Here is a 10903-nt window from a genome sequence, read left to right as displayed (position 1 = left end):
AAAAAAAAAAAAAAAAAAAAAAAAAAAAAAAAAAAAAAAAAAAAAAAAAAAAAAAAAAAAAAAAAAAAAAAAAAAAAAAAAAAAAAAAAAAATATTATATGGAGATTTACGTTACAAAGAGTGGTGACGAGCATGACATCATGGTGTATATTGAAAATCATGCGACGGATGAGCGACGAATGAGGGAATTCAAATCCTATCTTTGACCATGTGGAGACTGCTGTGAACGTTTTCATGTTCCTCCTACATCAATGTTGAGATGTGCATATGGACTGTCACTACGCTACAGAAAGCCAGCTTTCGACGTCTCCGTCTTGGATCATGACCTCTAGCAGCATTCCCCTACGAAACCGCCGGATGGCCGAGCTAACCTCTGATATGTTGGATTCGATTTTGAGGCACTATCACATGTCGGACGTCAGTATGTGTCTTCGGCGAAGAGCGGTATGATATGCGACGTTGAGAAATATAAACAGCGAGCTTCTCAACGTAGCCTATAAAGCCATGGCATATTGGTCCCACTGGGGTTACATCGTCGGATAAGGGCTGTCCGTCACCATCATATTACCCCCGGCTATTTGCCAAAAGACTAGTCCGCAACGGATTGAACTATGTGGGGGGTTTCATTGAACGATCAGTGACAGCCTGGGTGGATCCACTCCTCGTTACCTCAGCTGCGTAGGACATCCACGATATATGTTGGGAGTAATGGGCTACTGTGCCCGCTCTGCAAATAATTCTTTGCCATTCGAGCTGTCCATCAGCTTCTTTTATATGGAATGAATTCTGCAAGAGTAAGAATTTGGTGACCATATATCCAGCATGAGTGTCCTGCCCTGTGGTCAATGATCACTGTTATTCTTTTCCTGAACTAGTCGAAACTTGCCTCGCAGTCCAGGCAGATATTTGCCTGTGCGTGTATGTCTGACTATGTCCTAGTACCTGTAGCCGGGCTGTTTCTATAGCGTTCGGTACAAGGTTAACATCGTCTTAATTCTATCCTGGATGCGTTTAGAGTCTATACTCTCTCGTCCCAAGACAGTGCTGCTTGGGGTTACTATTACTGATGCCGGCAAACTCGTGCAAGTAATCTCAATGATGGCACAGAATACTTTACCACGACAGTTGGCTTTTATTCTCAAGTCCGGTGGGAAGTGGAAAAGCTCACGGCACTGGGAGAGCAGATCGCGATAGTATCTTCAAGAGACCTATCACGACTGAGAGATTGTGTAGGCTACAACGTCGCGACAAAGTATTGGAAACTTGCCCCCCACGAATTGTGAAAGCCTCGCGAGACAGGGACGGAATGCCAGCCGAAGGCGCATTGGACTTTGCAGAGCAATTGACGACCTTGGTTTCCCTAAAAGCGTGAACGGCTTGACATCTGCACGTCTGATGAACCTGTATCTGTATCGTGGTAGCTGACGAGGCTGCGAATATGTATCCATCTATAGCTTGACTTTCATGTTCTTTGCCCAAGAATTGTTGATTTACCTTCACGTCTTCCAGATTTGAGGCTGAAGTGAGAACCTTCCTATCTTGGTTAATGCCATAGAACCCTCGCCGCTGAGTAAGCGGAGAGCCAGTTAGTCGGTCCGTTGATTGGCCCATTAAGATGACCAGACATAAGCGCCAACGAAAGACACCGACGGTAATGAACCTGCCCTCCTCGAGATTTTTGATGATCTTGGTGGATGAATCATGTTCTCTGTAAGGTGACTGTGCGCACTAACAGTAAAAAATGCCCAAAGACACTATATCGCGCAGGGTCAAGCGCGGCCCCTCAGCGCCCAAGAAGCAGCGGCGCCGGGCATGTGACTCATGCTACAAGAGAAAGGTGATATTCTTCTCTATTTAGCGTTGGATGGAATAAGATCCACTGTGTCGATCTTGGCTTAACCATTATGGCCTTTGCAGATACAATGCGATGCGGAGTTTCCACAGTGTAATTGGTGCAAGCATCACAATCTTGCTTGCACATACAACAGACTTCAGACTCGCACGCAACCAAGGTATGTATAATATAAATTCCCCGCCAGAAATAGTTCTCTATTATTATGAACGGTATCGTTTATTGGCTTTTGGTCAAGCTATTAATCAGATTGGCTGCTTTGGCCATTCGTCACTGACCCCGTGAATTTACTAGGGACCAGCTACATCTGCAGCTCTCTGAAAAATCATCAGAAACAGATTCTAACCTTAGCAACTCTGATGTGAATCTTCACAGTTAGTATAGTCTATATCTAAAACTTTGTCGACAGGCATCCACGTGTCTTACATCTACCTAGGTGCCTCTACAGGCTCCAGCGCAGGCTCAAGGCGCACCCAACCTTCGAGTTTTGGTCTAGACTCCATGACCTGCTTTAACTGGATGCATCTGTTATCCGATGAAGGCCAGAAATGGATTGAATCTCGGACAGGAGAAAAGGTCCGCTTCGAGGAGCTATATGCCCCTGATCTTCCCTGGGCCAACACGCGTCGACTTTATATGGAAACTCTGAATTCCAGCTCCATTCGTGAACTCCCGAGTCGATGCTCGGTGGAGGGCTACGTCAAGCAGTACTTTGCGTCGTTCCAAAGCCTTGTCTTTCCCGTAATCAGCCAGTCGCTCTTTGAGAAGACCCTAGATCTTGCGTACGGACCACGCAGCTCTTTTGGCTCAGCCAGTGCTAGGTCATGTGTCTATGCATTCATCGCTGTGGTGAACCTTTTTGAGGTTGGGGACAACTTCCAGGAAGCCATGGATTGCGGGTACTTTGCCTCGGCGGCACAAACCTTCATGGTCCAGATCACTCAAGAGATGACCATTGACGGACTCCAAGCGGTCGTAATGCTTGTACGTGGTTATTTCATCTATAAAGATTCCCACCGCTTGCTTCATCACCTTTCGAACGATACTAACAACATGCAAGATTCTATTCCAGTACTTCCTAGGAGATTTACAGGCGGCGGCCGTATCTGTATCAATCGCCACCCGCCTCCTGTATACCCTTGGCGCCAATACCATGTCTGGTGCGTATTCACCTGATGGTTCACATTCTCATGACGAAAACATCGAGGAATGTCATTTGCGATATCTATTCTGGATTTGCTATTCATTCGACAAGGATATTTGTTTACGAACCGGACAGCCCCCCGCGATCAACGACAGCTATTGCAACCTGACACTCCCGTCTGACTACGCGCGGCTGCAGGACTCTAATATTCTGCGAGACACCATGTCAATGGATACCCACACTCTTCCGCTGTTTCCATGGGACCTTCGACTCTCCAAGATCAAGTCCGAAGCATACGAGGCCCTTTACTCTGCCGGCGCCCAACGCAAATCCGACTCCGAAATCCTGTCCAGCATCCGGAATCTTGACGAAGCACTAGAGCAGTGGAGGGTATCTTTACACCCTGACGTCCGACCCACCTTATTATTCTCGCACGAAATGCCGGTTAGTGCGAACCTGAACACGCAGGCAGTGATGCTGCGACTTGCGTACTATCACTGCGTCACCATGATCCACCAAGCCAGCGAAAGAGGCAGACTATCGAACGAAGGCACCGCGGGTGGGATTAATACCAGTATCAGCCTGGCTATCAATGCCGGCACGTCAACACTGTCTTATCTCCAGACAGTATTGCCCGTAGTGAAGGGTGAATGCTTTTGGTAAGAGACCATGCTCTAACTATACCTTAAGGAACTCGTAACTAACTGCAGTGGTTTCCGAAACCAAGGGTCCTCCTCTTTTACGCCATAACTGCCATCCTGACTCTCTTTCGCAATACCCTGCATAACCCCCTCGGCCCTAAAGCTCATTCCCACGTGCATATACTGCGCGAAGTTCCAGATTTGATCCGCCGAATTCCTATTCGAAAGCTCACATTGGGTGAAGCTATTCACTTAAGATTCCTGGATGGGTTCACTACCGAACTGGCGAGGTTAGGTGCATGCGCCATCTCTCAAGCGGAACGAGAGGCGGTGGTTTTGAGCGGTACTCAAGTATTGGATTCGGGTGTCGAGTATCCTCTATGATATTATACAATGTACAAAGTCCCAATCCCCTCCCAAGACATGTTCGCTCAACCTAGATTCCAAAATAATAGACGAGTCATGGTCTCAAACAGTGAACTGCAAAAGTCTAACAATCCCAGCGTATACCTAGCTCATTCCCACCCTATCCCACACAATGACTAACCCCAGCCTCGACGAGCAGCTTACAATACTGAAAATGAAGCCATACCACAGGAGGTGGAAACAGTGCCTCAGTAGTGTGCTCGACACTATTGAAGAAGATATTCTTTAGTCGGAATTCAGCCACCCGATTCTTTGTGTCGATATCAACGGTTATTTCCGAAATATTATCCATCTCACGGAGTTTATCTTGCTCCTCCATCGGGGACATTCCACCCCGCATGACGATAGACCTGGGGGTCTTCTCCAGAACGATGAAATGGTCTGTTACGATGGTCCCTATCCTCTGTATTAGTGCTTCCTAAGTCCGGATATTGAAGACAACTTTAAAACAAAGATCATACATACCTTCATCATAAGAGCTATGAAGCAACTGCTCCTTACTCCACAGCATGGAATCATTGGTTTTATCCTTGCATAGCAACGTAAGAATCCTCCGTTGGATTGCGTAGCCTGTTCACCATATACCTTCTCATCAGTCTTGCATGTCACAAACACCCCGATTTATCGCTTCCATGACCAATGCACGCTTGACAATCATCAACAAAACTCACCATATCCACCCCAAACACCCCCACAAAATCTTTCCAAAAGCTTGGAGCCACCATTGAGATAGTCCTCAACTAGTTCGGCTTTTACCTCCGATAGAGGGACCTTCCGTACGCAAGAATCATCTAAGGAGGGGTTTTGCTTGGGATTGAATCTCTGGAAATACTTGCTCTGAAACAAAGGATCATTTCCAGGACCGAAGGGCTCGAAATAGCAGTGTCGGGACCATAGTTGCCAGGTTGTGGTGCCGGTTAGGCCTGTTAAGATGGTATATTTGCAGAATGTAAAGAGTCTGGGTGGTATGAATCTGTGTTTGAGTCTGCCGAACGAGGACATGATTGGGGGCGAGGGTTGAGGAGCTTCTTGCTTTGAGAATGCGAATCGTGGAAGGGAGGATACAGCGGAGTATCATGTTTCGGGGGACCTGGATATTTATACTGGGTCCAGTGCAGGTACTGGCCGTAAACGATAATAATAGTCGTGGCTCATCTCATTCTGGCCGCTTATTCAGCGGACTGTGGGATAGGAGTTGGGGTTTGAGGCTTTTGAAGGTATGTGGTATTCTTCCTTTATGTGTGGACAAATAGTATAAATCTAGTGTTATCTCTAAAGGATGTAGGTTTACTAGTCTTTTCAAGCAGGGATTAACGTGTGTTTAAGCGTAACATGCATGCCTCTGATCAGATGGCTAGGGTGGATCTACTAAAAACATATAGGACTTGAATATTTAGAAGGATAAGCCTCACGAGTAGCCAGAGAACTCGAGAGCTTTACGACCTATATTATGCCAGGATTTAGATGGAAGATAATCACTGTGATAAGCAAATAATACCAGCTGGTGAATGCTAGATTATGACTGTGGCGCATACAGGTAACAGAGCTAGAAGAGACTTTTCAAATTAAATGAGATTTTCGTGGAATGCCTCCTCATAAATTATCCTGCTATTATCAGTCCCCCCCCCCCCATAGTCCAGTTCCTGCTTCAGCCAAGCTCCCCCGACGGTGCGTTGACTCTACCATCTCAATCGAAATACAGAAGGGGTCGTCTTTTAACCGTCAGGCACACCCACATGCGCCCACATACCGTTGCGAGATGGTTGATCGAGCTCGTCTCGGCCGGTCCCACATCGTTCCCCTGTGAATACAGCACACGCCTTTCGAACATAGGCATGAAAGTGACATGCAGTCGAACTAACTCCTCCAATGCAGAGACGAGCTCGGGGAAGTAAATGTGCACGACGTCAGTAATCTCGAGAGACTTGAGCGATGGGGGTAGTAAATCAAGGAGGGATTGTGGAGCAGCGCCATATCTATCCTCGATATTTGTATTTGGCAGTTGCACGAGATTGGCATGCCTCAGGGACAGGCATTCCAGAACACAGAACTCCCTGAAAGACTCGAGCGGAAGATCGTCACGTAGGAGATGAAGGTATACCTCCTCACCCCTCCGCAAGGCACGGTCTTCCTTGTATGAAGTGTGAAACCTGAGACAAAGATCCTTGAGCGTTTTCATGCACGGCACAAGACATGTGCGGAATGCGATAGGATCGAAGATATAGTTGAGGCATTCCATTATCCCGATATTAACTTGCAAACGTTCCATCTTGCTGCACGCTTCGATCCACTCGCCCAGGCCTCGACAGCCGTAAACTGGCGACATCACAAGCTCAGTGACCGGCGACATGCGGCCTGTCACGCCGCGAAAATCCCATTTTCCGCTGCGTTGAAAAGACTCCCACAATCCGATGACCTCGATCGTACGAACAGCGGGTAGATGAAATAAACCCGTTGAATAGCCCGAAGTACGTTGGAACAAGCTGCTATAGCTCATAAGAGTGACCTTTTGTAGGAATGGGAACGGAGTGGTCGTGCGAAACGGCCCTTGACGCAAGGCCGCTTTGTCAAAGATACTATTCATAAACCCTTCATCCCCATAGGTGAGCATGATGCTCTTCAGGTTATTTAAGCCAGTAAGCAGCACACCAAGCCAGGCCTCATCGGAAAATTGTCGTAGGTGTGCAGCTCACCGACATTTCTCTTTTTCAAATTCACATATCTCCTCTAATGAAGGACAGGTGGAGAGATGAATATACTCGAGGGGAGTCGAATAGCGATTGCAGTCGGCGAGAGTAGTTGCTCAAGACCAGTTTCGTGAAAAGATCGTCGTCGATGTATTGCCCAAGTAAAAGGAGCAACTCGTTCGGTAGTCTATCCATCTCGGAGAGTCCGTGCTGTTCAATGGGAAGTCTGCTAATCAGCCATGATCTGTTGGAACGTCGCAGCGTAGATCCCTCTGGTTCGGGGCAACGATGAAAATTGCATACCCAATGTTACCATAATTGGAATTAGTGATTGCACTTTCTTGTTGGATATCAGATCTAACGTACTCCGTGCCAATCTGCCTGTCGATATGCCTATATCGAAGGCTGCCTGGACTCTGAAGAAGTCGGCAGAGCTCAAGTTCTAAACTTCCGTCGTGCGGATCACAGAAGGCGTATCGAGCTTTGACATGTAGTCTCCATGTAGCTACACTGCTCAGCAATACCACCACTTATAGACAATAAGAAATGAATCTGCAGGTCAAGCAGTGTGCAGGTGTAAACAAGACTGACACTGTAGTCTGGTGAGCTCGTCACACGATCCTATGCCACGCATATAATAGGTAGCCAGGTTTATAGAGTAGAAAAGTCAGACAAGCTCTCTATTATTTCATGGGCTGGACCAGCCGGTAGTGTAAGAATGTATGTGTGACGACGTGAGCGCTGATTTCCGCGATTCGACATTGATAGTAGCGGTGTGACCACCGGCAACCGCTTTACAGCACCAACTCTAGAATAGAATAAATCGATGATTATGTATCAAGGGGAGAGTAAGAGTTAGAACAAACACCACATGATTCATACTATCTTTTTAATTGTTACTATTTCTGCTGGAGTTTATTTGGTACCTATCCATGTTGTATATGGATAGGGACTCGCTTTGTCGAGCGCCGAAAGTCCCGCTGTTCATATTGACGTATACCATGCGCCTATTGAGCATTTGGAGGTCAAATGGGTCTAGAAATGTGTTCAAGGCGATATTACAAACGAAGGAGAGTAAGTATGAGACCTGGGGAGTTGGTCCGCCCTAGCCCTAGCCCGGATAGACAGAGCTCTTGTATATCCTTAATCCTAAAATCGATGCTGATATGAGGCAATCCTCACTTCTTCATGACATACAGAGTATGAGAGGGCTGGAATTATGGATGTTGATTGATAAACATGTTATTTAGTGTGGGGAATTGGCTGAGTCGATCCAATGGAGTAGTGTGTCTCCACCGGATACGAGGAGACACTAGCCGGGGTAGAGAGAGGGCTCAGAGGTGCTCAGAATTCGTCTGAATCATCTGGAGCTCCTGTAGGGGATTTCTTTCAATCCTTATGGTGATACGGAGGGGATACAGTATATACATACAGTATTCTCGATTGAGAGCTCTTTAATGCAATTTTAATATTCTCTGTTACCACCCTTTCAATCCACAGGGTTCTGCCTTAATTCTGGGCGATAGTGAGAACTGCTAGTGGAAAAGCCCTAACTGATTCATAAACCTCGGAACCCAGTCTGAGTCATGCGCACTAGTTCCTGGAAGGTGGACGGGCAATTGGCAGAGATAAGAAACGTAAAGCCCGTCATATTCTCCAAGGCTAAACTCAAGCTCCAAGTCTTTTAATAAACCGCCTACCTCTTTGTTTTCCACATGTGACCTAATCTCCCCATTATTTTCATATATCCCCAGGTAGCATGTCGTCATACGTTCTCAATACCGGCGACTGGCTCGAACCAGGTCATAGTCTGAGGAGTAGAAACGGCGGAGTGGAGTTTAGCGTGCAAGCTGATGGCACGATCGCCCTCTATCACTGGGGTCAATGTGTGTTCCAGAACACAACCGAGCAGCGCAACGATATCAAGGGTTTGAAGATGAACAAAGATGGAAATCTTTGTCTGTAGTACGTATCCCAGTCTTCTTTGTGTCCCAATGCTCCGCGTTATTGTCACCGTACGTTTGTTCCAGCCATGGGTTCTGTAGGGCTGATACAGTGTCTTGTGTAGTACCAAACATGGCAAAGCCGTCTGGCAGACTGACACAGCGTATCCCATAGGGGACCGCAGTGTGGTCTGCGTCGTGCAGGATGATGGTAACATCGTTCTGTACAGGGGTGACAGAGCCATTTGGTCCTCTAATACCCCAATTGCTCTTGATCATGTTTGCTTTGGCAGTTGCATTCGGAGTCATGGGGATCCCAGGGGCTTGGAGAAATAGGGGTTTTGTATTATCCTTCGCGTGTAATCCGTATATACAGCCTGTAATTTTATCACAATGCTAGATATCAAATTCCCGTGCTTGATATACGAAAAGGTCAGCATTGGATAGTCTTGCATAGCCTGATGTATCCTCAATGCACTATTTATATCGAAACCTATACCTGGCAGGTAATCTGCACATCCGCGGGTTTTACTGTGCTCTTAAATCCTCAGGCACGGTATTGGAGATCCGATTAAGAGACAATGTCTACCAATAATGTCCTAGTTGGTCTTTCCCAAAGCTGATGGTAATACAGGAAGGCAACAATGAACATCATCTCGGACCGTTCCCTCAAAGATGAATACTCAACCGAGATAAAGATGGAATTACCCGACTTAGACATGGAAATGGTCCATCAGGGGTCAGGGAAAAGACACACAAAAAAGTCTGATAAGGTACTTTCCAATAGCGCTCTGGTACATTACACACAGGATCTTTTCAACTAGGGTTTCAGTTAAGTCTCCATTGGTACCTCCGTACATGCCCAGGACCGGAATATTGCCAAACAGTAAATAGTACTAGTTTAAGTCAGTCTCGTTGTCAATACCCCTCCGGAAGGACCATTCTTACGGTAGATAAATCCCATGTAGATCGGTTAGAGACCCCAGCAATAGTCGGTTTCAACGAATATGAATATCTATAAAAGCTGTACGATTCCAACTGTGGACGATACATTTCATTCCTCCAAGCCTAGCACCCGTTGGCAAGCCCTTATCACAGAATCATCCCAAGTGGTACTCCATCTTACCCTTATAAGGTTCATTATTGAGATCTGTGGAGCTCACAGAAAGTGCCCCTAAGTATATCACCTCGCCAGTGTGAATACACTACTGATAGAAGCCCGGCCAATACTGCAATTGTTGTGCCACAATTATTCTATCCATTTTCAGCGCTAGCGAACAGCACTCGTCTACAGAGAGTTTTCTACGCGTTCCGTAAGCCGCAGTCCACCATTTGTTTTGTATATCTCGCTGACATTGAAGCCGTTGAAGATTGGCATCGAAGCAAATCGTTCAAACACACATATACCCTACTAGAGCTGGTGGCATCGACTGAGATAGTATTTTGCACCAGCACATGGGAGATAGTGGGGCTCAAAAGTAAAATGTGCAAGGCGCTGTCTGCTATCACAAGAATTGATGAGGGAGTACTAAAGGACCCCGATATAGTGGACAGTTGCAAGCGTGGCCCAACGTATGTTTTGGGCATCCGAACGACAACCTCCAGTTAATGAACGCGGCGAGCCAATAAACGAAGAATGCGCCTACTGTATGATCGGAATCTTCTGTGTGTCCTACTGGTTTGTTCCACGATACGGCATTGGCCTGCCAAAAGCGATGCTTCGGCTCGAGCATGAAATCGTGCAAGCATACCCCAATGACCTTTCAATATTCGAATGGACACACAGCGATATTAATGACCCGTGTACAAATGGAACCCTTGCAGGATCGCCATTGCAGTTCCGCTCGTGCTATGATGTTAAAATAGTTAACGATGAGACCAAGATAGAGAAGGTACCAAGAAAAGATAAAATATTTTCTATCAAAGTGCACGCTATCCCTCAGCCTATGGACCGGATCGGCTGGGTCCTTAACTGTGACCACTGCGAGTTTAGTTCTCATTCGCGCACGCTCATTCCTCTGAGCAAAGGGCTGCCCGAATCGCCCGGAGTAGGGTGTCACCGTACGGACATTAGCAGAGTAAGGGATATTGAGGTGGACTTCGTGCGCAAGACAAAGAAAATAAACGGACGCCTCTATATCAGGAAAGATGGAACCGCCTTCTTTAAGCAAGAGGGTTCTGCTGCCAATCCCCCTGATGTTTTGATGGAC

At 46.7% G+C, this 10903-nt stretch overlaps 4 protein-coding genes across 4 annotated transcripts; 2 read left to right on the top strand and 2 right to left on the bottom strand.

Annotated features, from left to right (window-relative positions):
• Positions 1–1741: 1741 nt before the first annotated feature.
• On the top strand, positions 1742–3659 carry BDV37DRAFT_268911 (transcription factor domain-containing protein; the record flags this gene model as incomplete). The annotated part of the gene is made up of 4 exons (XM_032084260.1): positions 1742–1837; positions 1918–2012; positions 2308–2836; positions 2913–3659. 4 exons carry the CDS (start codon positions 1742–1744, stop codon positions 3657–3659), a joined length of 1467 nt encoding a protein of 488 aa, XP_031945081.1.
• A 504-nt stretch (positions 3660–4163) lies between these two features.
• BDV37DRAFT_279549 (uncharacterized protein) lies at positions 4164–5065 on the bottom strand (the record flags this gene model as incomplete). Its single annotated transcript, XM_032086358.1, has 3 exons — positions 4164–4459; positions 4529–4633; positions 4735–5065. 3 exons carry the CDS (start codon positions 5063–5065, stop codon positions 4164–4166), a joined length of 732 nt encoding a protein of 243 aa, XP_031945080.1.
• Positions 5066–5750: 685 nt separating this feature from the next.
• Positions 5751–6674, bottom strand: BDV37DRAFT_279548 (uncharacterized protein; the record flags this gene model as incomplete). Its single annotated transcript, XM_032086357.1, has 1 exon — positions 5751–6674. One exon carries the CDS (start codon positions 6672–6674, stop codon positions 5751–5753), a length of 924 nt encoding a protein of 307 aa, XP_031945079.1.
• A 1766-nt stretch (positions 6675–8440) lies between these two features.
• On the top strand, positions 8441–9257 carry BDV37DRAFT_240049 (bulb-type lectin domain-containing protein). Its single transcript, XM_032081030.1, has 2 exons — positions 8441–8715; positions 8819–9257. Exons 1-2 carry the CDS (start codon positions 8510–8512, stop codon positions 9027–9029), a joined length of 417 nt encoding a protein of 138 aa, XP_031945078.1. The 5' UTR covers positions 8441–8509; the 3' UTR covers positions 9030–9257.
• The last annotated feature ends 1646 nt before the right edge of the window (positions 9258–10903 follow it).

This window comes from Aspergillus pseudonomiae, assembly GCF_009193645.1.
Source record: "Aspergillus pseudonomiae strain CBS 119388 unplaced genomic scaffold BDV37scaffold_9, whole genome shotgun sequence".
NCBI lineage: Eukaryota > Fungi > Ascomycota > Eurotiomycetes > Eurotiales > Aspergillaceae > Aspergillus > Aspergillus pseudonomiae.
This window is presented reverse-complemented; position numbering and strand designations above follow the sequence as displayed.

Excerpts from the sequence above, each read along its gene's own strand:
- BDV37DRAFT_240049 (XM_032081030.1), top strand. The coding sequence starts at position 8,510 with ATGTCGTCATACGTTCTCAATACCGGCGACTGGCTCGAACCAGGTCAT. Across the intron at positions 8,716-8,818 it reads GATGGAAATCTTTGTCTGTA|TACCAAACATGGCAAAGCCG; the intron begins GTACGTATCCCA and ends TGTCTTGTGTAG.